The 26,753-nt window shown below is 38.9% G+C and overlaps 1 protein-coding gene across 1 annotated transcript; it reads right to left on the reverse strand.

Annotated features, from left to right (window-relative positions):
- Window position 1: 1 nt before the first annotated feature.
- Window positions 2–26,731, reverse strand: LOC141956262 (plasminogen-like). Its single transcript, XM_074896633.1, has 19 exons — window positions 26,683–26,731; window positions 23,298–23,433; window positions 20,845–20,951; window positions 16,285–16,399; window positions 15,306–15,445; window positions 14,593–14,713; window positions 14,349–14,467; window positions 13,320–13,482; window positions 12,602–12,732; window positions 11,673–11,838; window positions 10,083–10,249; window positions 8,553–8,701; window positions 6,976–7,069; window positions 5,350–5,470; window positions 4,535–4,609; window positions 4,028–4,168; window positions 2,808–2,914; window positions 1,808–1,953; window positions 2–636 (listed from the first exon to the last, which is right to left on the reverse strand). Exons 1-19 carry the CDS (start codon window positions 26,729–26,731, stop codon window positions 475–477), a joined length of 2,409 nt encoding a protein of 802 aa, XP_074752734.1. The 3' UTR covers window positions 2–474.
- Between the last annotated feature and the right edge of the window lie 22 nt (window positions 26,732–26,753).

Raw genomic sequence — 26,753 nt, forward strand, 5'->3', positions numbered from 1 at the left:
ATAAAACTTCACATGCATATAAGACACATAAAGTAAGATTCTTCTTCGGTTTGTATCATTAAATTGGTAAGAGGCTCAGAAAACTCAATGAAAATGACAAGTATTCTCCTTTCTTCATTTGCTGGAAGCACAACAACTTGGAAAAGTCAGACTTAGGAGAAAAAGTCATTGTGGAGCCTAATATAAGATTGAAATGTAGATGTTCAGTTACAGTTGAGGTTGGGATTTGTGACATGAATTTCAGAGGCGGGCAAGTCTATTGTCAAACATAGAAAACCACAGAACATAAAGAAAGAGGGTAACACGCCATCAGTTGGGTTTCTTGGCAATAATGGTTAATTTATAGCAATTTAAGATGGATGATCATATTTATTTTACTTTCTTATGAATGATTGTAGCTTTAATATTGCACTTGGAATCTTGTATTTCTAGCACATACACTGCTTTCCAGGAGAGGGCAGTCCATGCTCAGGATCAGTTGTTTTCCATTATACTCTTAATCCAAGGAATATAATTGGAAACTCGAACATAAACACCAGGTTTCATGGGCTGGGCACAGCCAAGCCCCCAAGAGGTGACTCCATGCTGCACAAATTTATCTTGGTCCAGACAGACTAGAGGTCCCCCACTGTCCCCCTAAAGAGAGAAAGAACAGAATGATTCCTTCACAGATAGCCCCATGTGCAAGAGTCGCCTTCTCACAAGGAGGTACAGAAACAGAAGTACCTCTCACATGTGAGGAGCACACAGGTTACAAGAAAACACTGGAGCTCTAGCCAGAGAAGAGTTCTCTATGCGTGTTGTTGAACACTGTAGTAAAGTTACTTCATCCCATCATCCAAGTATTACATTTGTTTTTGAAGTGAGGGGATTTGGTAAGAAGGAATCTGGTTGCCTTTAGTCACATAAACTGTATTTTCTCCCTCAGTCTCTTCTCTGAGGCCTTTACAGCTTCCTGTTGTTACTAGGTGATCCAGGACGAAGTGAATGAATGCATTCAAACCATGTGTCTTAAGACACGAGTGCATGCCCCTCAAGGGCCTGCTTGCCCATCACAGTGCATGCACAGAGTATCTGTGCTGTTGTTAGCAATGGCTGGGGCAGGCAGTCTGCTGTCTCCACAATTCTTCACAGAATCATCTCCAGCTTTTCAGGGAGGAAAGTTCCCATCTTGATTCAGTATGTTAAGCATTTCTGAGCCCTTTCATGTATTTAAAGAAAATGAAGAATTCAATTTCAAAATCTAGACTTCTGGAAAAAACCTTCATACCACACTTGTGAGATGAGCTATTGCCAACCATATTCTTCCTTTTCATTAAAAGAGAAGTCCAGCATGCCTCAAGTCCATTTTGCCTCACCTAGTGTGATTTTCGCAGGCACAGGCACTAACACTTGGAAATTAGTTGTTCCTTTGGCCCATGGTATGCCTACGTGGCAGACTCCACTGCACTGTTCTTCGCTATCTGAAATGTCTCAGGTTGTTAACTGAGCTAGCCTGGACACTGGAGCTAGTCTAGCTGAGGAAAGCAAAGTGGTCTTGGGGAAAAAAATCAGACTAAAATGGCTTCCATACCCCTGGCTCAGGCAGACGTGTATTGCCATGCGCTTTATAGTTCAGGCTTGTCTGAAAAATTACCTTCCCCACTTCCTAGCAGCAGACAAGGGAGCAAGGGAAGAGCAGAAACTGTGTGCCATGTGGTGTGGCAACATCCCAAGACTTATTTTGAGCTTCTAAAGCCCAGAAAGCAAAGCACTATTTGATTTGAATGTGCTTATAATCAACTCCTATGCTCACAGACTTCCTTACCTGGCAGCTATCTGTGCCACCATGAATATTTCCAGCACAGAGCTCATGGTTTTTGACTCTACCATTCAAAAATTCAGGGCGGTTGCATATTTTATTCTCGATTACAGGGAAACCAGTTTCCTTTAAGTAGCCATCACCACCAGTTCCTTTGCAAATAAAAATAAAACCAAAACACAATAAATGACAAAGATAAATGAACATCTTCCCAAAACGAAAATCAAGATGTGGATAAGCAGTAAAATAAGCAGAGTGTTTATGCACTATGCATATATTTTCCATGCAGTAAGTATTATCAGTAGCATGGTAGTTATCACCCTCCACCACCCACGAAAACCCATACTGCACTGATTGACCTTCCTGCTCCCACAATATGGATCCAGTACCCACTGATATTTGTGGGAGTCATTCCCAAGCCATTTTATTTCTCTGTGAGTTTTCTTTTCTGTGGAAAAAAAGGAGGTAGGAAGTAAACAGTTGAAAATGACATGATGGGCAGAAACAATGAAGCAGAGAAGGTGCTGATGCCCTTCTTAACCAAGACAGAGTGAGAGGTTTTGAAAATTAGAGTTATGTTTATATTTGTATGAGATCTTCTGAACCAGGCTGGTTGGGAGAAAAAAAAAAATCATTCAAGAGGATGAGGAAACTCACACTCATGTGATTAAGAATTAGTCTGGATCTAGAAAAAATTTCATTCTGACTGCATAAAAGCCCACTATGAGGAAAAGCAGAGTGGACTGAAAGAACAGCTCCTTGGGTCTGATTCTCTTCTTTTAGTATTGGTTTAGGAGGTTTCAGTTTACATGGCTCTGAGTGATTTAGGAGAATCTAAATCAGAGGGAGACAGCAGACAGAATGGTAGTACCTGATAAATTTTGATGAAATATGTATGCATGGAAGCTTGTGTGGGGTGTTTTTGGCACAAAGAGAATACGCTTTGGATACTAGTATATACCAACCTCCAAACACAGAGCTTTCAGATGTGTTAACGCTGTCTCACCTCTTGTATCACCCCAGCCCGTCACATAGCACTCCTCTCTTCCTCCTAACACAGCATTTTCTTTTGGCAAACAAACTGGTATTACATGATTATTGATGATTGCTGGGCTGAAAGAAACAAACAAGAGACTCATACAGGAACAATCATTAGCACTGTTATCTCTGATACCACCTTCAGGTTTCTAAAAGGATTTTATATACAGTCAACCTTTTTCTTTGAAATCCTGAACTTCAGGTAAAGGGTTTTTCTGATGTGCAGAACTGCTCTTGTTTTAGTCTCTAATCTCTCAGAATGTGATACACAAAAAGGAAAAGATCTGAAATGGAGAACAGTTAGAATGGTTTGATACTAAAATTACTAGCATAAATCCAAGAGAATGCCTTGACTTTGGCTAATGCATAGCCAACAAAACCTAACTGCAAAGCTACTTAGGCATATGAATTAGTGGCATTTAATACACAGATGTTAGCTTGCTCTGTCTGCATCCAGTCTGACTATTTATAGATCACTTTCAAACCGGACACTTAGCACACAGCAGAACCCAAGTCAGTCTGACTTGCCTTTGGATGCACCTAAGACCAGGCTCAATTAAGAAGCCACATTAATTGTGCTGACCCTAAGCACCATATCTTCTTATCTGCTTGCAGCTGTATGGATGTATTCTTTTTGATTGCACAGTGCCTCGGTGAGAGCTTCAGATGAATGGAAACAGATGCAAGAAGGGTCATACTGAGTATTGCATCAAATGTGCATAGTTTGCCTGTGCACTGGACAGACCTGCTGGAGGAAGAAATCTCCCCATCACAGCATGGAAACCATGTGGGGTAACATCATGCTAATATTGCAGCTTTCAATCCTCATTACCTTATCAAGGTAGAAGCATGTAGAAACACAGACTGAAAGCTCCTCCAGGCATTACCTCCTCCTACTCTACTGCCTCTGCCTCACCTCCTAGCAGCTGACACCCAGTGTTTTGCCAGTCTGTGTCACTGTCCCTAGCCCTCCTCCCCTCCCAAGGCAGCCCTTTCACTTTCTGAAGCCCTGCAGCTGAATCACCTTGGTTTCCACTAGAGCTTCTGCAGAAAGGGAAGAAAGAAAGAGTTTTAAATTGCTGATTGAACACAGTGTGTACAGAAACATGCATTTCCATAACAACAGCAATCACTAATTAGCCAACTTGTCCCATCAGAATGAAGGAACACTTCAGGTGAAAAGGGTACCTGCTCAGTTTTAGCAGAGCAATGTCTGTCCTGTGCGGCTCCTTGAACAATTTCTCAACATCTCGTTTTTGCACTGATGCCTCTGATGCTCGCTCTTTGTGTAATCCAAGGTATACTTTATACGCAGATGGCCGTGAGGACCTATTAGACATGATTGCAGATGGTGAGCTGACAGACACACACCCAGGACATAGACCACTTACGATGTTATTTGGCACCTTGTTCTGTCAAAGACAGAAAAATAAAGCCGATTTTGGCATATGCATAATTTCTAAATCCCTTACTATGGCACATGAAATCACATCAGCAAAAGTTATCACTGTCACTCTTTGTTTCTTTAGTCAAAACTCTGCTTTAATGGATAATGGATAGACTTGGCTCAATTCTCAACTGTTTGTAAGCTGAGTCGAAAGACAGCTGAGGTTGCTTACTGGGTCCATTTTGTTTCTCATCTGATTTTCCATCTAGTGTAAGAAAATGCTGGTGCAGGCTATAACAGATACTTACTTTTCTAAACAGTGAGCAGCAGTAAGAACCCACTGAGGGTCTATCAGAGTTCCCCCACAGAAATGCAGGCCAAAACTGTAATCGAGCAGAAAAGCATGAAAAGGGTTAAGGTGGGGAAGTTAATTTTACTGCAGTTTATCAGGTAATCTTTCTAACATGTATGCCTTTACAAACAAAAGGGATTATTCCATATTTTCATTAAGAATCAACATTTTACTATCCTTGAACAATATTTCTTACAATGACAGTAGTGTTGTGTGGACATTTTAATAAGGCCTTGTATGAAAACACCTAGATCTTTGTTCTTAACCAGTATTTCTATTACTGGAGAACCTTATATGCAGTGATGCATAGCATTTTAGAGATTTTGGCTTTTATCTAGCTCTGATCACAGTCAGAAAGGTCTGAAACTGGCCTTGAGTCTTAGTTTTGCTAATGACTTTGCCGGTAGCATCAAACACTTACATGAAAGGACCAATCAAAATCCGTACAAGCCATACTTCAAACTGTTGCTTCTACTCATAGGATACTGATTCTACTGTAGGATATAGTGACAGATTTAAAGTCATTTCCCCTTTTAGTGAAAATGTTTTTTAAGCTAGTGGTCGTATTAATTCTATAGCTGTTTATCACAAAACTGAGCATTCATGGTTGTCTAAATGACCTTCTTTAAGATTAGCACACATAATGTCTAGCTTTGAGCTATTTAAAATTAAAATCAAGTTTAAAACACTGTAACCACATACTATAACATCCTGTGAGAGGCAAAGTTTCCTTGCATTAGAGTCTAATGTAATGGGGAATCATGTCCATACTTTGTCCGGAGACTGATTTGCCAGGGCCAGGAATGTGGATGTGAAATACACCCAGCAACAATCCTTTGAGCACACAGCTTTGGTCTGAACTTGGATTTTCCACACTCATACTGAGCAGGAGCTACAGAATAAGAAAAAAAAAAAAATCACTATAAGGAACTTCAGCATATTTCCTATACATTCACTATGCACTCAGAAAACGATAAGAATAACCTGCTGCATTTGTCACTTCAGCTTTTGATTCTCTGCAGACAATTATATACCATGCACCACCTATATTTTGTTAGGTTACCTTCATCTGGAACACCTAAAAATGCCTGGCAAACTTTTTTCACATACACTTCTCAGTGCTTAGCAAATTACACATCAATAGATCTATAGTCAGACCGAAAAAAAACAGAAGGAGAAGGAGACAGAGAGAAAGAAGAAATAAATTCTCCCAACACCTTTAAGTGTACTCTTACTGATGTCAACAATACAAAAGCTGCACTGGCAGCTTTTTTCAAACTAATCTTGTGGTACAGCATATGAAATTAAATCACTGTCTCTGTGGAACAAAATTTTGTCCACTCTTATCACAGGATCTTTTGGTGCTTCATATGTCTCAGAGTTATTAAAAAAGGGTATTTCTTATTTAGCCATGGGAAACTGACTCTTTATCAACACAGAATTTAGAATTTGTTGTCAGCAAAAGGAACTAAGGAAATTAAAGGCAAAAGCCATGATTTTTCTGTTGCTTAGCTGAATAACTGAACAAAATATTACTAATTTTAAAAAGAAGAAATTGGATCTTCAAAATTAATACAATAACCATGTGAAAGTGCCATTTTTTCCTCTAAGAGCCCCAGCCCAACACTTTCAATGCAGTAGTATTTTTACAGTTACAGTAGATGCATCTGTCTCTTTCTTGTTTGCTCCATTTTTCGGTTTTGATCAGAGCACATTTTCTGCTGCTCACAGCTGAGAGGATAGAGCAGCAAGAAAATTACCCTTCTTTTGAGCAGGTAGTTCCTGACACAGCTTTTGTTGTTGATGGACATGAAAGGACTTGAAACCAAAATGTTGTAAAACTTTATCATTGTACACTTGGTTGCACTTCCTCATTCAGATTACTGAATGGCTTGAATGCTAGTAACAAAGACAAGGGCATTTGGTTAAATATTTAGGGCCAGATGCACTTTCCAGCCATCTCATACGGTACAATGTCAGAGAAGGAAAATCTGTCTTTCATCCAGGAGAGATCCAGAGCCACATGATCAGGGGCTGCAAAAATTTTGCTGCGATAAGAGCATCTTTTTGTTCACCCTGGCCACACACACATCTATCCAGGTGACCAGGCAGGGAAATTTCTGCAGCAACAGCCCTATTTTGAAACACATGGCAAAACCTCCATGAGCTTCAGTGGGCTCCAGGTACATCCTGTGCTGAGTTTGGGACTTCCAAGGAATAAGCACCATTCTTAAATCTTCAGACACAGATTTTGAGCATCATTCCCTACAGCTTTAATTTCCAGTCTAAAGTTATTGCACTTAGATCAATCAGTCTTGCAGATTAATCATGGAATGTCCTCCAGTTGTCGTAAAGGTTACAGTAAAGGGAGACACTAGTCTTTAAAGGAATAATTACGGCACTTGGGAATGTCACAGTACTCCCAGGCTTTTCTTGGGTCTGTTGTGTAGCACCAAGGTCCATTCACATCTCCATCAGGATTCCTGCAATACTGTAACAAAGAATAAAGACACCAGCTATTAACCAGGGGACAAAAAAGCCTACCAATGCACGTTTCAAAATAAAATCAAATTAAATTTGGGAAATATATATTTTACTTCCTTACTGATAAGTGATTTCCAATTCCTTTTGTCAAAACTTGTTTCATTTTTCTATTTGATCTGTAAGTTTAGAAAAAAATAACAACATTTAAACCTCTTCAACTGTCATAAGCCAGCAAGCTTCACTAGTGCAAGCTTGGACCACTGAGCTCTCAAAAAGTAAATCTTGACCTAGGGTGGGGTTTTCTAAAGCACTAAACTGTCTGCTCTGCTTCCACTGCAGTTAGTAGGAACAGCAGGGTCAGCCCTGAGATCTTTTCACACCCACTCTGGTTGCATGATTCCAGAGCAAGTGGGTATTGTGTAAGCTGCTCTTGCACAACTTCATGATGCCTGAGTCCCAGGGGCAGGGGTGCAGTGTTCACCCTGACGTGGCGTGCCTGGTTAGCTGAATCACTCTCTAGGTCTTACTGGCCATACTGACTGATCTCTGCCAAGCAGAGATACCTCACACAATGGTACGCTACCAGCTATATTTCGAATCCCCTTCCTTACTCTGAAATATATCCCATGTCTTAGGAAAAAAGAGGAAATATTTGTTTCCCTTCCCCAAGAGTCCCTGACAAATGCAAGAACTGAAAAATTATGGCAGGCACTTTTTTGGAGGGAGTTTCCCCAATCTGAGCTGGAATTCAATACAGGGTATTTGATGACATCAGAGGATTGACTAAAGCAAGCTCTAAAATCATGTGCCTGGAGAAAAAATAGTTCAAGCTGGTAACATCAAACAAGCTCTTTATATTGCATACAGAGCTTGTCACAAACCACTCAAATATTCTATAGAGGATGTTACAAGTCTAGAGAACTAGTGATGAGTACATGTGTTAGGACTAGGGAGGTGAAGGTTAGAGATAGAGAACAACTTACAGCAGGGGTCAGATGAACGTATATCTTTGTATGATGGACTGCAGCAGAAGTTGGAGGGCTGGAGGGGGAATTAGTTGAGGATGGGGACAGCAATGCATCAGCTATATATCTCAAGGAACTTGCACTGAACATTAGATCCCCCGCCATCTCACCTATCACTGTTACTAATGAAACCTATGACCCCAGGTGCTCTTTCTGGCTGAGGACGCAGAGATGCTGCCCACAGAACAACTGCACTTAGTCCTCAGTAGTGAGGAGAAGCAAGTGTCCATCTGAAGCCCCTTGGCTTTGCTGCAGAAGCATTCAACAGAGCTTCTGGGCATCTGTGAGTCCCACAGAAGTACAGACTGCTCATGTCAACAAGAATTAGCATGGTCAGGTTCTTGGATTGAACTGAGGAAAATAAATTAATTTACAAAGACCTGGCATGAAATGCTCGCTGAGGGACCATCTGCCAAAAGACAGATAAGTTCAGTGACAGCAAGTATTAAATGAACAGCTGCTTACATTTTTATCCAGGCCTGCTCCTGGATGTGTTATGGGAGTGAAATAGTCATGGCTATGAGGTCTCTGAGAGCTCCATTCTTGACAAGTTCTGCCCCTTCCAGTTTTTGCTACTGTGCCACGATAATCTTTACCATTACCATTAATGCAATCTGTGAAGAAAGAGGAAAAGAAAATGACTGTTAGCTATTGGGCCACATACATACTTGATTGTGGTGAAGCAGAAATAAATTTGAGGAAATAATACTAGTACTTACATGTACTACCTAATATGTATACAAGGAAAGAAGACAATGTAGTGTCAATATAGTGTCAATAAAGGGCAACAAAGCTGTTGAAGGCTCTGGAATACATGTCTTATGAGGAGCCGCTGAGGGAACTGGGAGTGTTTAGTCTGGAGAAGAGGAGGCTGAGGGGAGACCTCATCGCCCTCTACAGCTCCCTGAAAGGAGGTTGCAGACAGCTGGGGATGAGCCTCTTTAACCAAGTAATAAGCGATAGGACAGGAGGGAATGGCCTCAAGTTTCACCAGGGAAGGTTTAGACTGGATATTAGGAAGCATTTCTTTCCAGAAGGGGTTGTTAGGCATTGGAATGGGCTGCCCAGGGAGGTGGTGGAGTCCCCATCCCTGGAGGTGTTTAAGAGTTGTGTTGACATAGTGCTGAGGGATCTGGTGTAGTTGGGAACTGTCAGTGTTAGGTTAATGGTTGGACTGGATGATCTTCAAGGTCTTTTCCAACGTAGATGAATCTGTGATTGTGACAGCTAACAATCACTTTTTAACTTCCTTGCATTTTAAGCATTTTCTTCATGATTATGAAAGTTATATATCAAAGAAGCTTAGATTCAGTTGACCACTTGTGAGTTCAGAAGCCAGGACCACAAAGATCATGCACTTATGAAGTCTTTTCCTTACAGACCCTGATATCTGTCCAGTGTCACATTTTACAGTTGATAAAAAGCAGTAAAACATATTCAGCCAAAACCATTAGCCTTCTAACAAGAAGAACATGTCGTAGCAAAAAAAAAAAACCAAACAAAAAACCAAGAAAACTGCAGCACTCTAATAATCTACTGCATAACAAAGTTAAGAAAGTTGCATCTGAACTGAATTTAAAAAACAGATATCCTCTGGTGGGAAATGGAGCCCTGGAGATATGAATGCATGGCACAGGAAAAGACTTTTTTGGAACAGTTGCAATCACAATGCCATCACCTCTATATTTGCTGTCATTGCTAGTAGCCCTCCCACAGTAGTGTGAAACTACTAGCCATCTGTTTCCTTGTGTTTCCAATATTGCCAGATGTAGTAGGTAAAATATGCAATATTAATCTAAAAACAAATACAGAAACCCTGCTATAAAATTCCACAAGAATGTTCAGAAAATTAAAAGAGTGGATACAGTATTATATTAAATTCTGTAATTATCTAGAGATTCCTGTATTTCACCCTCATTAAATTCTTGATGACATTTCCATAAAAACAGCTTGCTGGCTATGAGCAATTCTGGGGGAAGCAGAAAGTATTCTCACCAGGGTTTGGTTCCAGTGTTGTCTGGGGAGGTTTCGGTAAAGTGACTTGTACATGGTCATCACACCTCTTCAGGTTGCAATACTCCCATCTCACACTGGGGTCAGTGGTGTAGCACCATGGGCGGCTATCGGCATCTGGGTTTCTGCAATAATTCTGCTTCAGGTCCCTACAAATGTAAACGTATTATTGTTCTGCTGATCGAGGATGCCAATTAAACGCAAACACCAGAGTGAAGAGAGTAGGCTGACTTTACTGTTAATAATTACAGGTTATAACTCAGTACTGCAGAAAATAAGCAGCAAGAAAAATGCAGAATAATACACTTAATTATTACTACATACAGTTAAGCAAGATAATGCACCTAATCATTACTACACGATGGGGAGAATAGTGATTAAGATGCATCACCACTTGCATACTTTACCATCATCCAGATCCGCAGTCGCTGGGGACCCCCAGTTGCAGCAAGGATTTGGAGAGCCTGTCCCTGCAAGTGGGAAATCCTACACGGTGTGTCCACCCGTAGGTGAGACATCCAAAGTCATGGCAAGCAGATCGAGCTTTATATACCAAAAATCAGCGAGCCAGAATAACTTGCACCTTTGTTTCGAGCAGAAACATCTGGTTTCATCCTCCTGTTGGATTCCACCCGAAGCCTGGCCAGGGCTTGGGGGGGAGAATCAAGGAAGTTTCTAACAAGGCCAAACACTTGGGTTCAAGCCTTGAACAAGGCGAAACAAGGAAAGTTGGATACACATTCTTACAGCATTTCATTCTCACTACTAATTACATTTTGCCTAAACTACATTTTTCACTAGTGAGCATACATATTTTGTTAATGATCAGATACTAGTAATTAACATTAATGGTAATACAGATTTTACTACTTAACAGATACTAATAATGGATAATGTTTAGTTGTGAGGTTCATTTAGAGGTCAGCTTTGTTTCAGGGCCTGTTATTCAGGCCCTAGCACTACAATTATATTCCCATCCATACCACTGATCTGAGGAGAACTTGAAAGAACATTTTAGAAAGCAGGTCTTTCACAGAGTTAGCATATATCATTTATCATGATAAGCAAATGCATATATATATATATATATATATGAAGATATAATTATTTTTACTTTTCCAAATACATTATTAGGTTTTAAGAAGAAAGAAGTTTTTTTTCATTTTGGAATAAATAAGTAGTAAATATTAGGGATAAGAAAATAATCCATCCCTTCCTCAAAGGTCTAATGAACTGCAGACTAGGAAGCAAAGACTTAAACTCATGAATAATCTCATGTATAGAAACAGTACATTTCAGTATAAGGGAAAATTTGTAACTCTTAATTCCTCTAGAAGCAATGTAGAAACACACAGTTAGTCTAAAACATAATAGCGACAACTGTGGTTTGTTCCAAGATGAGGTTAATAGAAAATGTTTTCACATTAGAAAAAGAAGAAAAGGAAGGGATTATTTTTACCAAGTACGCCCTCTTTCCAGCTTTAAAATCATTGCTGTGTAAAGATGACGCAAATCAAAATTAATTAATGAATGGCCATTGTCCAGTGAAACATGGAAATGGGAAACACATACGCATTTGGGAACTGGTCTGCCGTTTTATTGTGTCGGTGCGGTGACATTGAGCTCCAGGCTTGACATTTCTTTCCCGTGAGAGTGAAAGAAGCTGTGCCACGGTAAGTCACACCATTGCCTTGATAGCACTCCTCAGTAATTTGAGCCTGCTCAGGCACATCAACAGCTGTAGTGAATAACAAAAACCAGTCCCTTGCATCTTAATACTTTGATATTTACACATGAGCATAGAAAGCCAACAGAAGAAAAGCCAGAGTATTTCACAGACCACCAAAGCACACTCTCTGTAACAGAATCCTTCTCAGATTGTAGATCAAAAGGAAGATTTCCAAAAATGTTTGCAAAAATTTTATGATACATTAGATTAAAAGCACTTGTATGTCAATTTTACTGCCATGCATGGGGATTTATTTCAGTTAATGATCCAAATAGTTCAGATATGGATTAAAACTTCTCCAGGGTCAGGGAATGTCTGTGGCTTTGCCACAGATGCATGTGTGGAAGAGGCCTGCCTTGTGTAGGGAGAATTTTCTTTTGATTGCTTTTTATGGAGTCTTATTTCAGTGCTCTTAAATTGTATTAGGTTTTGCTTTGGATTCAGTTTTTCAGAAGCTGGCATATAAAGCTAACGATCTTTTCCATGGAACATTTAAAAATTTAGAGGTGGAGGGAACCACCACTTGGCAAAAAGAAAAGGCCTCTGTTACAGGAATTTTTCTTGAGCTGTGTCAGTAGGTGACTTAAAACCTTCTGCCCTTTTCCACCAGACTGAACATACCAGCATGGGCTCCACCACAGGCTCAGGAGTTCAACTGATACATAGCAATACTGAGAGTGACAGCAATAGCACAACTGAGCAGAGTTACCCAAGATTTTTCAAAATAAACCATGACGACCTTTCACTTCCAGATGCCTCCCTTTGTTCTTACCAGGGGCCTCTGGCTCTGTCCCGTCACAGGATGGGATGGTGCAATATTCCCACCGGGCAGTTCTGTTGGTGGTGTAACACCATGGCATCTTCTCACCATCAGGATTTCTACAGTAGTTTTCCTCCAGGCTCCTGAAACAGAAAACTTAGCTAAGAAAAGCCTCTCATGGAAACCTAGTAAAGGTTATTATCAACAGGAGAATGTACCTTCCTGCCTAGTTTACTGTTGTATTTACTGTGGGTAACTGCTGCTGTCATTTACAGATTCCATTTACTAGATGAATGGTTGCAATGCTCTGGTGTTTTGGATGTGATAAACCAGACACCTCTTTGATTGATAGATGAACTAAGAGATTGTATTTCATGTAGTACTTTGAAGCCAAGAGCAGCACAGCAGAAACATAGGGTGAAAGAATCTAGCCCCAAGCAAATAACATAATTGTAACTTGTACTCGACATTGCTTCACCTGAGCAATAATACAGAAAAAGGATGAACTGAAGTCAATCAAGCAGAGCTTGAAAATCAGAGAGGACACGCTAGTATCCAAGAACAACAAAGTGAATAAAAGAAATGTGCAAAAACATTGAAAAGGTGGAATCCAGCAAGTGATGAATGCTGGTGTAACCAAAGAATTTAGCAATATAGCTGAAGAAAAATGAAGAAATTCTGTGCCTTGGTACTTCTCATGGACACTGAATAACGGAGAGGTTTCACTTACTTGCAGGGATAATTTTCAGGAGTGCGAGCGTGTCTGTGAGGAAATTGAGAACTCCAGCGCTGACAAGTATTTCCTGATTCAGTAACAGATATTGTGCCTCGATAGTCTTCTCCTTTTCCTGATAGACACTGACGTCCTGGTGCAGGAACTGGTGGGGGTGTTGCTATTAGAGTAAAAAAACCTGAAATTAAGCCGTGCCTTCTAGACATAGTAAAAAACAAAACCAAAACCACTTTGAGCTTTATGGGCTCTTTAGCTTTCTTTGCAGGTAAGGTTTAAAGACCAAAATATTTGGAAAGTCCAAAAGATAGAGAAAAGATATAAAAAATATCTTTTCTTTCTTCCATTTTAACATTTTCACAAGCAGTCAGACTGCCAGAAAGGCGTTTGCATCTGTCCCTTTACAGCAGCCAGGATACAACACAGCCAAGCGCTAGCAGCCCTATCAGAACAAAGCTGGAAAGTGAGCAATTGGTAACACTGTGAAGAAAACTAGTGTGAAAGTGGCAGGTCCATCAGTGATAGGAACAGGTGTAGGTGCAGATACAAAAGAGATGTCCTCTAACTGATCAGAGTTACAGACAGCAAAGATGAGGTCGGGTGAAAAGCCCCAAGGAAAAGTATTGTGTCAAGGACAGGCCTTTGAGGAAAAGGAAATTGAAAAGGTGGAGAATTTAATTGGAAAAGTAAAACAAAAGCCAAAAGATTTCAGAAACAGTGAAACTGAATCAAAAGAGGAACATCAGAAGAAACATCAGAACCACTGAAATGCCTGGTCATGGACACATCAAGAAGGGAGATGTGCTCTAGGCAAAACCATTTAAAATTACCGTGATAGAAATGTCTAGCCTCAAAAGAGCCATCAGAGGTTCATTTCAAGGTTGTTCTTTTATTTCTTTGAGATAAAAGCAGTTATTTATTCTTTCCTTTATCTTTGGAGCCTCTTCTATTTGTTCTAGCTCCTTGCACCACCCTGAATGGAAGCTGTCTAGATGTCTTTGTGTCTAGAATTATAGTAGTCAGACTCACTGCAACGAGGAATGTCACAATATTCCCAGCGTTTAGTAGGGCTGGTAGTGAAACACCAGGGCCGAGGTTCACCATCAGGATTACGGCAATAATTCATCTTCAGATCCTTCTCTGGAAAACTGAATGGTAAAAATAATTTAAAAAATAAAAAGTCACTAATGTCTGTAACAAATATTCTTTCTGGGGCGGAGTGGTCTTCAGGCCACCACTGACAATAAACAACCCATCACAGAGTCTGACTCACTTTTCTGGGAGGTATCCATGAGAGTGAGGTTGCTGGGAGTCCCAGCGCTGGCACTCAATCCCAGACACTGTTGTTGCAACTACTCCATGGTAGTTTTCTCCACTGCAATGCATGCACTCCACTATAGGAGCAAGGCAGAATGAAGACGTGAGAGACACAAAGTCCCTGCGGAACTGGTCCACAAACACTCATACTCATCTCACATAAAGCTCAACAGCTTGATCAGAACACAAGGCTGAATGATAGTCCCTTATTGGCAATGTAAAGGCTTATTTATCTTGGTAAGATGACTTCAACTAGTTGATTACATTTATAGTATTCAATTAAAACAAGACCCATCCTCATACACCATAGTTTTTAAAAGAGCTAAATTAAAACTACTAAGCTATAATTGAATATCTGTGCCTTGCTGTTGTCATGTTTTATTTACTTTTGCACAAGCAACTGTCATTTGGTTCAATGCTAGGATTATGATATTTGAATATATTCATTTACCTATTTACCTTTTTTTTTTTTTTTTTTTTTAGGATAAAGACTTTGTATAGCTTTTTGTATCTTCCTTATTGGTGTTGAAAATGTTTTGGGAAAGTTTCAGGTTGAACTAAACTCAAGTTTGGAACAAATACTTGATTAAAAATAGAAGTATCTGAATAGCTTCACGTTCTTGAACACACCTTCTAAAAAGGGAAAGAAATTGGTATATATATCCTGACCTTCACACTCTGGGATGTTACAGTAATCAAATCTGGTAGCAGGATCTGTTGTGTAACACCAGGGTCCCTTTTCATCGTTATCGGGATTTCTGCAGTAGTTTTCCTCCAGTCCTGCACTGGGATATTTTTCAGGTGTATAACTGGAACAAAAATGAAATTGAATTAGAGAATAAAGAAAGTATCCCAGTTGTTCAGCTGAGGACTCTAAAAATGAAATCTTTATCTGAGGACCATTTTGTAGATGTTCATTAGAAGTCTCCTGATTGCTACTGTGTGCCATTGCTGAAGAGTTAGAAGTGCCATAGCTACAGACTTCAGGAAATATGGTGCCTCTAAGGTCAGTCACGTCTTTAATACTTCCATTTACACTAGCTATTCAGTTTCCAGTAATTTTTGCTCATCTGTGGTACCATGTAGAGAAAAGTTTCCTCTGGGACGTGTTCCCTGGGAGACGCAATGAGAAGATACTTGCTGAAATGTAAGAGTTCTCTGTAACCTGAACGCTATGCCTTCTCAATAGGAGGTTAAATAAACTCAACTGGATGTTTTTCATTAAATACAAGAAATACTGCCCCGTTAATTGTCTGTGGATTCACTTAAAATGATGTACCTCCATCTCATCTGCCAAATGTTATACCTTTAGCAGAGAGAAGTTGTTCTTGCCCTGGTGAGATTAATGGAAAATTCTTATTTCATCAGAACCAGATACTTCCCTGTCTAGTGTTTTGCTCATGTATGGGCCACAAAATTAAATGCAAATGCCAAGACTGACAATGTCCCTATTGATCATGTAGCCCCAATCGCAGGTCTTTGAGTTACAACTCAGATTAGAGAATGATCTTATTCTAGACAAGTTTAGAAAACTGTCTTAGAAAAAGACTTTGAACACCAAACAAATTGATTATAAGACTACTCAGCACATAAAAATGGCTTAGCAAAATTTCAGAAAAGGATACAAACATAAATAAAAAGGTCTTACTTTGGTTTATGGGGGGCATTATCAACCCAGTTCTGGCATGGCACACCTTTCTGAGTTTTGGCTTCTGTTCCTCTGTAATTCACCCCTTTTCCCTCCTTGCATTCTAGAAGATAAACTGAAATGATATGTGCTTAATTAATCAGTATCATGACATGTCCATTGGATTTTAGCATATACAAAATTCATTTTCATGTTAAAACATTTAAATATATTTAGTCGTATTTTGACTTTCTTATGCTGTCAAAAACACAGTTCACATTATAAAATCGTCCTAGTTATCTGATGTCTAAGTTGAATTAACTAGCATTGCAAAATTTATGTGAAAGCCAAAAATTTCCAAACCAGAATTCCAGAAAAATAAGTGTAACACAACCCAGTTCTTTTGAGAACATGCTATAGTAGATTTAAATAATTAAGTATGCTTTTAACACTTAAATATGCACTGTAACAGAATAGAAACATATTCTCTTTTAATTGCCTCCTATGAAGTTTTTATAGTTATGCACAGTAATTAAAATCAAACCTTAAAAGAGAGCCACCTGAATTCAGCTGAAGAAGATAACAAGACAGAAGCACAGATGTATACACATGGCATTTTACCAGTTTAAATAAGCAATTTTTTTTTTTAAGCTCATACAAATGTGGGTGACATTGTTTCATTAAAGTTCACCACATGACAAATGACATCTAATTAATTCATGATATGCTAAAACAATGACTGCTGTAGAAGAGAAAATGGAAAGTTGGTTGAAGGTGCATATTATATATGCTTTTGTACTCTTAAATTTTGGAACTTAATGAAACTTCATTAAAAAAAGACAAAGAAGGACTAAAAGAATTAGCAATGATATCCTGTCTTTGTGTAGTTCAAGGGGAATTTTAACGTTGAATAAGCCTTGGGCTTGTATTAGTGGCCTTAAAAATGTGAAATTGTTTTAAATTATTAATCACTAAATTAAATGAGACCTGAAAGCTCAGTGTTGTAATTTTTTTCCCAGGAAGAGGGAGTAACCACAACTCCATTTCATCCTTTAAGATTTTCCTGGGAGGACTGAACAATCTCATGTCCCAGCAAAGAGCTGGTGGCTGAATGGGGAGAGCAGGCTTGCAAGGGGCAGCTCTGTCAAGGCACAGCTGAAGGAACTCAGATTTTGGCACACTACTTCAGAGCTCCTATATCTGCAGTTTAGGGACAGTCACTGTGAGGCACAAAATGTCTTATGTCTTCGAAAATTCAGCAGGAAATTAATTTAACATTTCCCTATACACAGGGCATATTTCATCAGCCAGTTCCTCCTTTCTAGATACAATAAAGCAATTTGTCTTTTAGGTTGTGACCTTGGCTTGTCTCAGTGTCTTTAAGTAGTGTCTAAATCAGATATTTGTGGAGACCTAGTATTGCATCAGCTTTTCTCAGCATCAAAGTTATAACTAAGCTGACATACAAGCATAAGATTAACATAAATCTGAGAAAACAATGCTGTTTTACACATATCTGTCTTGTCAAAAGTAAAAAGAACTAATACTTGAATATGAAATAAGGTCCAGCTCTTCTGTGGTCTGACAGGTATTTTAGATCTGGATTTGTAGATGTACCTTTAGGAACATCCTTATTTCAATGTATATATATGGGCAAGTTTACTCTAGAAATTTTAGCTGGAAGTAATTTGTATCTCTCAAACAATTTTGCAATAAATTGACATTAAAACCCTCAATAACTGAACATCGAATCAGGCAAGTGCTGACTCTTCTTGTTTGCATAAACTTTCTGACCGTTTATATAACCTTTAGGGTTTTTTTCTGTCTGATGACAAATAACTAACTTTGATCCCCAAACTCAACCCATGTCCCTTGGGTTAATTATTTGCAAACAGGTATGTGGATAACAACTCCAAAATGCTAGCTTCAATTCTCATTACTTTTTCTATTAGCCAGAGAAGGTTAACTTTCTCTTTTATAGCACATACCATAGAAAAACTGATTTTTTAAACTGTGAATTTTATATCGTCATCCCTTCCTTTGAACACAATGATAAAGAGCAATTAGTTCTCATCAAGTAATTGCTTCAACTGAAAAAAATATGTTGGTTTCAGCAATAGTATTACAAAAGCATCTGGGCATGTGAAAGTAATTTTCTTGAAGCATCAGGACAGCAGCATCTGCTGGAGACAGTGATGTAATCTGCATAGGTAAAAGCTACGTTTTCCATTCTATTCTATAACAATAGATTAAATTGATGTTATCATTAGAACAGGTACATAATTATTTGACACTCTCTGCAAATGAAGGGTTGAGCAACAGAGTAACCATCTGACACATACAAAATAGGCTGTGCTTTTGATGTTCATGATACCTAGGTCTATCTTTTGTTTTCTGTAGGTAGATGTATAATTTTTTCACATTTTGGCTATGTAAAACTACAGTTTTTCACACCTTTACTGATGGGGTTCAGAAGAAACTAAAATCCATGCCTATGACCTCAAAAGCCTTAAAAGGATGCAGTAACAGATCTCCACTGAACATTATAGGACTCATCCAGGTTCTAAACTAAGCAAATCCGAGGGATGTCTCAAAAATAAATCAGAATCACAGTCTGGCTCCTGATCACAGTACTGAAGCAAAATCAGTAAGGATTATTTACATGTAAGTTATTTGTTCAGTCTTTAAACTTTATTACTTGCCAACTGATCTATTCAGCTTTCCTTTGATAATAGAAACTGCATAAGATTTCTTAGCATTACTTAATTATGATTCAGGGAAATTCCCACCAGCTTCTGGATATAATAAAAATATCTTTAAAACAGTAAGTTACCTATCAGTTATGTATACAGAAGAAGGCAGTTGTCTGTAGGCTTCAGAAAATATCAGGCTGAAAAGGACCCTCAGTGGTTTTTGGTCTAAACCCCATAAAAAGCACAGTCAGCTTTTGAGCTAGATGAGGCTGCTCAGAGCTTAGTCCAGTCAGTATCTGTAAGGGTGAAGGTTCCACAGCCTCTCTGGGCAATGTAGTCCAGTGCTTACCCACTCTTCCTGTGAAAAATTAATTTTCCTTATATACTCAATGTCTGAACAAATTTTCATTTGGTTGCAAGCCTGCAATCCAGCCAAAGCTGTTGAACTACTACATAAAATCTTCTTGCAGATGCTATACACATAGCGTTATCTTATCCTACAAGTCTTTGCAGGGCAACAGAGGAGTAAGGATGCAATTTGCTGGGATTCGTTGGTATTTACTATCTAGTTATTGTGATTCTTGACTTTGGGTTAGAAACTGGCCTATTGAAACCACTGCATGGTTTGCAGCAGCTGAGAACCTGGTTCATTTTTCCTCTTCATGCACCTTTCTTTGTTGAAGGAGACTGAATTTTTGGTAGATACTATAGTTTCCAATTTCTGAATAGTCTCAAATGCATTAATATTTTTTTAAAAGTTATAAAACAGCAAATGGTGAAAGATAATGTTCACAAAGGCATTTAACAGAGAACAACAGTAATTCTATTCAAAGTTTACCACATTATCTTAAATCTGTATGATCAGTAAGGAGATATTTTCTCCCTTGTGTATTAATAAAGTCAGAGAACAACACAGTGAAACTTATGTTACATTAAAAACAAAACTCATTCCTTCTTTCCTGTGTGTAGCAAGAGCTGTGTGTTTGATGAGGCAATTAAAAAATAGTCTTAAAATCCAATCATTTATTTGCATCTGGCATAAGGTGATAGATTTTTAAAAGAGATGGTAATGGATAGTTGCCATTTCTTAAAGACAGATTTCCATTTTCAGAAAGAATAGGATATCAAATACACATCAGTCAAATAATCCTCATCTGTGATGAAAATGATCAGAAATAAAACATGTACAAAAGGAGAATACAAAAATTCACCATGTCAATTAATTATACCATGAAAATATAGATTAGGATAAAAGTTTCAACAAATTAGTTAACTGAAGAATACAAACATCACATAACGATACACAAATACTATAAAAATAGATTGCTTTTCTCTGAAGCATAAGTAATACTTTTGACAAGGTGTGCAACTAAAAGGAAGTTGATTTGAGTCCTACCTAAGTAAACGGTGAATTTTATTTAGTGATACAAATGAAATTATTTAGTAGTTTCCATCAGTTTTCCTGCGAGCAAAGGTCTGTCTCAGAAACCATTGCCAGCACAAGTAGCTCCTCCTAGTACCCTCAGCAGATGCAGAGAAGATGCAGCTGTAGATTATTGGCTGGTTTAAATGAAGAGGAGAGAAGGAACCCTTAAGCACCTCCATTACTGCCATCATCCTCTTCTTTCCCCAAGCAACAGTGTTCTTTTCTGCCTGTGGATGCTAGGATTAATGAAGCAAGAAAGATGCTGGAGCACTAATCTGGGGGAAAAAAATAAATGGTATCGCTCCTATACCAGCAATACGGTAAAACCAGTTGTTAGGTAAAGACTGACCTACCCACTTCATCTGACCCAGTGAAGGTTTAGCCCCCATTTACAATAGGGTTATATGAACCCCACTGGAAAGCATCTCTCAGTGAAATAATATGAAAAAGCCATAGACATACTTCTTTTTTCATAAAGAACTGCATTTGTTCTTCTGAATATCACTGCTGTTTTGGTGTTCTCAGCCAATGTTAAACACTGTTGGTCTTTACTGCTGAATAAGAAGGCCCTGTTGAAATTAAGAGGAGAGAGCAATGTAAGAGGCAGCAGCTGAATATGTGCATTATTTTCCTGAACACCTTTTCTAGTATTGAGTTATAATTTTAGCAAGCACTGCATGTCAGTGTTATTTGAGTGATGTACAGATCACTGAGTATTGCAGCTCCCATTTTCAGTGGTGACTTTGACTCCTAAGTCTTCATCCCAAACTTAGGTTGAAAAGGAGCTACATGAACAAATTATGACAAGGGATAAAAAAGGTTTCCAGAGAACGTGCTGAAGCAGATATATGCACAAGGGACCTTGACCTTATTTAACAAAAATCAGTGGTCATTCAAGAAATGAGACATTCTACAGTATTCAGCAGTTACCATGGAACTGTTAAATCACAACAAGCCAGGACCTTAAATTACCTTGTAATAACAGTTCTGGGTCATCGTATGTGACGCAATGTAAGCATTTTATAAAACACTGCCATTTGTCTTTTCAGCAAGTGCCTAGACTGTAAGTCTGCGAAACTGGAGTGGATGGTGTAACCTTTACAATAGCATCCAAGGAAAATTCCTGACAGGCTAAGTCATTTCTACAGCTGTTTTTTCTGAACCAAAAAAAGAGTAATAGCAACATGGCATTCTGTGGGTAGGTTGGTACCAGGAAAGCATATACTGACAAAGACCGTTCTGTAGCCCTGAGACCAACTGGCATGGTCCCAGTGTGCCTGTACTAGTAAATTTGCACAGCCTCATCCCAAAGGAAAGGGATCACATCTGGACTCTGCTGGTAATCATGTCCGTGAGTTATGTGTGGAGCACTGGTTGTCCTGGGTCAAAACTACACTGGAGACTGCTCCCCCCGATCCCAGCCCAGCTAGCAGAAATGTTAAATTTATAAGTAGGGTTGTAGCTAATGAGTGTGGTCCAACAGAGTGCTAAGGTGGGATAACAAGTCTGAAGTATTGATCTGACCTCACTGCTCTGAAGCACTAAATGTGAGGGTGCTGCAGTGCTGGCCTGGTCTTAAATCTCTGCCTAACATTTACCTTTCTTCTTCCAGATCCTTCCCTGACAGGTAGCACCTGTTCTTTATTGATTGTAGTAGATATCACATAATTAATTAGGGAGGCAAGGACAAAACACACTGATGTTATTCTAGTGTCAGGTGATGATAGGCTAAGACTTAAGGCAGAGGCTAAGGAATATTACAATAATCCTCTGCAAACTGTAAATATATAATCTGAATGTACAGACCTGCCCTCTCTTCCTTCCTCCCTGTCCTTCTGAGCCAAGTACTACTGATGCTCTGCCCTCTGTGGTTTTCAGAGAGGTGGGTTGGGTCAAAGGGAATGGGTGGTACTTCACACTCTTAGTCAGCAAACCCCTGTCATCCTTCAGGGTTACACCTCTTTAAAGTCTCATTTTCTCTTTTAATTTAAAACACAAAGTTATAAAACACATTTGAAAAATACAGCACCAGGGTATCCCTGCCTTGAATAAAAGCCTGATGGAGATGAAGTACTGGAAACAGCCCTGCAGACAGTTGGCTGTGTTCAAAAAGATATGCTGCAGAAGTGGTAGATCAAGAACCCATGAAGATTAGAAGAGAAAACCTCCCTTCCTCATATGTAAGGACTGCCTCCTACTGCAGTAAGAGATATCTCTCCTCATTACTCCAGTTGCCTGCTGTACTGCTGAAGTAGAATGGGCTCTGAGGCTTCAGCACAGGAGGCTCAGAAGCCTTAGGCTCAAAGCAATAGGCTCTCCTGAGGCAGGAGCCTGAGCAAAAGCCAGTGGTACAGGCTGGTCAACTTCTTTCATGCTTTCAAGCCCCTTGGGCCTGGTTAAATGCAAGTGCAGAGAGAGAGGGCTTGGCTGTAGGGTTTAGGATCATTAAAGTTTAGATGGCCATATCTTTCTAAAAGTGAATAGAAGTTATGTAAGTCCAAATTCCAGTAAAATTCAGAATAATGGATGCACCTGCAAGATAATAGGTAATTCAATGAACATAAGCAATGCCATTATTACTGTCTTAATTCTCCAAGCGATTAATTATGACTCTATTGCAAAAGGAGTGCAAGAGTCTTGATAAAACCATGTCAAGTTGGTTTTCTGTGTGCCAAGCTGTGCATCAAAATATCATAATATTTTCCAATAAAAATTCAACATAATTTTCTTAATTTCTCTGTTTCTGCTGTCTTCATCCATATGTCCCAGGCTTTCTGTTTCTATACATCTTTTGGAGCAAACCTCAGACACACATACTCCTAAGAAATCCCTCAAAAGTTCAGATTACTGATAAATAAGGTAGACTGCTCCATCATCTGCAATGAAAGATATATATGGGAACCAGTGGAAATTACCTGCAAGTAAATTTATTTTCAGTTTCACATTGTTCTGCACATTCTTCTTCACTATTTGTCCTATAAATTTGCTTCTTTGGGTTGAGCAGCCAAGCTCCCTCTGTTCTCACATAGCTGTCTAGTATGTCTCCTTGCACTAAAAGGAAAAAGAGAGAAAAAGGTAAAAATGTGAATGCTGATCTGATTTATTTCAAATTCTCATGTTAAATTCCTTGTCACCTAGTTGAGTAACATCATAATTTAATTGCTGGAATAACTGGGTTAATGGTGACAAAATACGGATAAATCTTGCCTTCCTAGTATGGCAAAGAACAGTGTAACTGAAAACCCAGTGTAAATCAGAACAGAGAAGTGGCCTAAACAGTGCTTTGTATCATTCTGAAAGTCATAAGAAGTAACACAAACATAGGGGATAAAGTGATGGGAACAGGGATGATGACTAAAGGAGTGAAAAAAAGTGAGATGTTTCAAAAGGAAAATATCGGTCGCCCATACTTTGGAGAAAGTGGAGAAATGGGACTCAAGAAGGGTGTGAAGCGGTGATTGTCCATTGCTGATACCTACCCACATGGAATGACTTAAGTTTTGTCAGCCACTCCATAGCTGCCTCTTTTCAAATGCTCTTGCTCTTGCAAGAAATAAGCCATCCTCAGTCACTGACGTTATCACTGTGCTCATGTTCAGTTTATCATTTTTGTAATAACTCTGTACTGAACTTACTTAATAACCAGGGTAGCAGATGGTGCCCTCTGTTGCAGTGAATTAACACAAGCCATTCAACTGATAAATAAATTCACCTAACAAACTCTGGGCTACAGCTGCATGTGAAATATATAGGACACTAAAAAGTACAGCTATTTTTAGCAGTAAACTCCAAAAATGTTCAAGTACAATCCTTAGTGTAAAGGTCTTTACTATTTAGTATTTTCTTTTTCTGTAAAGCTATGCAATCTCTGAATGCTTAGCTGTAGTTCACAGCACTGTGACTTTCCTGAATTCCAGCTGCAGGTTCATGGAGTTGCATGAGTCTTGTGATTTTTACAGTTTCCTTATCAGATGAGCATATGACTCTACTGACAAATACTTGGGTCTTAGAGTTACCCAGTTTGCATGGTTTCAACCCCAAACAGATAGCTCTCCCATGGTCTTTGCAACACATCTCAGTCTTGCTCTGGTTTTGTGCCTGGCTTTATGAAGTTGCTGAATAAAAGTCATGCAGGGTATGAACCAGACCCCGGCTTCCCCCTTATATGTGACAGCCATGCTTCACATTTTTTTTGACCTTTCTGTTTCTTCTCTGTAGCCCAACGACAGCAGGAGGTGCAGAAAGCAGCCCACTCAGGTCTGAGGTCCCACTCAGACCCACAGCCTGTGACTGGTGGGCTCCACGGGGATATTCGATGAAATGTCTTTCAGGCTGAGGAAGGCAACTATGTCTCCCTTTCCCAAGTTAAACCCTTTTGTAGCATGAAGCAGGATCATATGCCTCATGGTACAGTTAAATTCCTTCACCTGAGTGCTAGCTCAGTCTGCAGTAGAGTATTTTCTTGAAGATAATTCTGCACCTACAAGAGGGAACTTATAAAAGAGACCCGAAAGCCAAATTATGCTTCCTCTCATACCATTGTAAACCCAGAGAAGTTTTTTATCACCATGTAGACTAGGGAAGAGTTGGGTCCAAGGGTTGACAATTTAACAGTATGCATGAAAGAAAAGGACAGCTGCTAAAAAAAAAAAAAAAAAAAAAAATTAAATGAAAAAGGATACAATAAAATTTCATGTGACAGGCACAGGAATCACTAATTCCACTAGTTATTTCAAAACAAAGATGACATTAAGAAGAAATGAGTTTTGAGAGAAAACATTAAACTAGGCTAAAACAGTCTCATAGAGATGCTGCAATTCTCTCCACAAGGACAAGAAATACAAGCAAAGATTTCCTATTATGGTACAGCTTCCACACAACTTTAATTCTCTGCAATAATATTGTGATTATGATTATAGCATTTGATTTTTAACATATTGACAGGGTGGTAATTGATTTGGGTTGTAAAAATATTTTTCCACTCTTCTGTTATGATTATATGGCAAGGCATAACACTTTAAGAAAAAAAATAATATATGCAAGCTGATTAAAAATGCAGTAAATTTTCTTCCTATCATTTTTCCTATGTCTATGGAATTTTTCAGTGTTAGAAAGATGTATTGCTACCTTATTCAGAAATGCAAATATTTACCGCTATTTGATAAACGATTTGGAAACAAAAGCAGGGTATTGCAGACAAAAGCCCAAATCCTGTATTTTCCTTCCCCACATAATGTTCTTACTTATTTGAGAAGTGTATTTGGTTTGAATGAGTCTATTCTACAAAAACAAATCTTAGAAACTAGAATTTTAAATTAAGGTGATCTTTCTTAACATTAAATAATATCTAGAACTTTTATGCTGGAGCACGTCTTATACTTCTAGCTAAAATCTACCCACACATTTTTCTAACTGTTACCTTTTTTATATTTTAAAACTACATATGTAAAATGATTATGTGTTTGTTTTTCTTTTTCTCATATGTGTTTGTACACTTATAACTATATTTTAAACTGTAATCACAACAGGCTGTGTAGTTATACAGAAGACCTGGAAGACAATGTGCCATCTGAAACCCATAGTTCATGGAAGTTATCAGGACAGACAATATTTATTCAACATTTGTAAGAGTTAAAATCTACTAAACCCCAAAAGACATATGAAAAGAGCATTACTCAGTTTTTGTGTATTACAGATTATTTTGTACTATCTTCCACAAAAACAGTCTTGCAGCACCAAAAATACTGCAGAAACTAATGCTGCCCCAGATTTTGGCCTCCTTATCACATGGAATGAAAAATTTCCTATTAAGATTGTGGCTATGAAAAAGACTGAAATTCTAGCATGTAGAACAATTTTTCCTTTTCCACAATGCATTTACAAATTTTAAAACAATCAAAACAAGGATCAGAGTACTTGGCAATAATGGAGAAAAGAAACAACCCTAGATAAAAGGCTGATGAAACCAGAGACAGCTGTGTCTTTTTAGCAGGCCTTTGATAGCCTTCTTTCCAAGGGTCCCCCCATTTCTGGCCATGAGGCATATTTGCAGGGAGCCTTTTGTTCCCCACATAGACAACAAGGCTATTGGTCTTCTGGTGTCTGTAACGCACACAACACTGGAGCAACCACAACTCTTGCTTTGTTCAACAGCAACTCTCTCTGGCCAGCAAGCCCCAAATCCATCGTCATCCAGGTAAGTGGTGACACAGAGATTTGGGGACCTATCTTCACCAAATGGAGCTTGCAAGCATTTGGCCCTCATCTCACCTAGGAAAGCAGAAAACAAAGGGGCCTTACCTGAGCTGAGCAAGAAAAGAAAGAAAAAGGCGTCTTTGCTAATCCCCATTTCGGCCAAGCCGGTGGGTGCT

This window comes from Athene noctua, chromosome 1 (assembly GCF_965140245.1).
Source record: "Athene noctua chromosome 1, bAthNoc1.hap1.1, whole genome shotgun sequence".
Taxonomy (NCBI): domain Eukaryota; kingdom Metazoa; phylum Chordata; class Aves; order Strigiformes; family Strigidae; genus Athene; species Athene noctua.

Excerpts from the sequence above, each read along its gene's own strand:
- LOC141956262 (XM_074896633.1), bottom strand. The coding sequence starts at position 26,731 with ATGGGGATTAGCAAAGACGCCTTTTTCTTTCTTTTCTTGCTCAGCTCA. Across the intron at positions 7,070-8,552 it reads GAGCAGGCCTGGATAAAAAT|TATTGCAGGAATCCTGATGG; the intron begins GTAAGCAGCTGT and ends TCTTTGTTACAG. Across the intron at positions 4,610-5,349 it reads CAAATCAGTCTCCGGACAAA|TTTTGGCCTGCATTTCTGTG; the intron begins GTATGGACATGA and ends GCTCGATTACAG.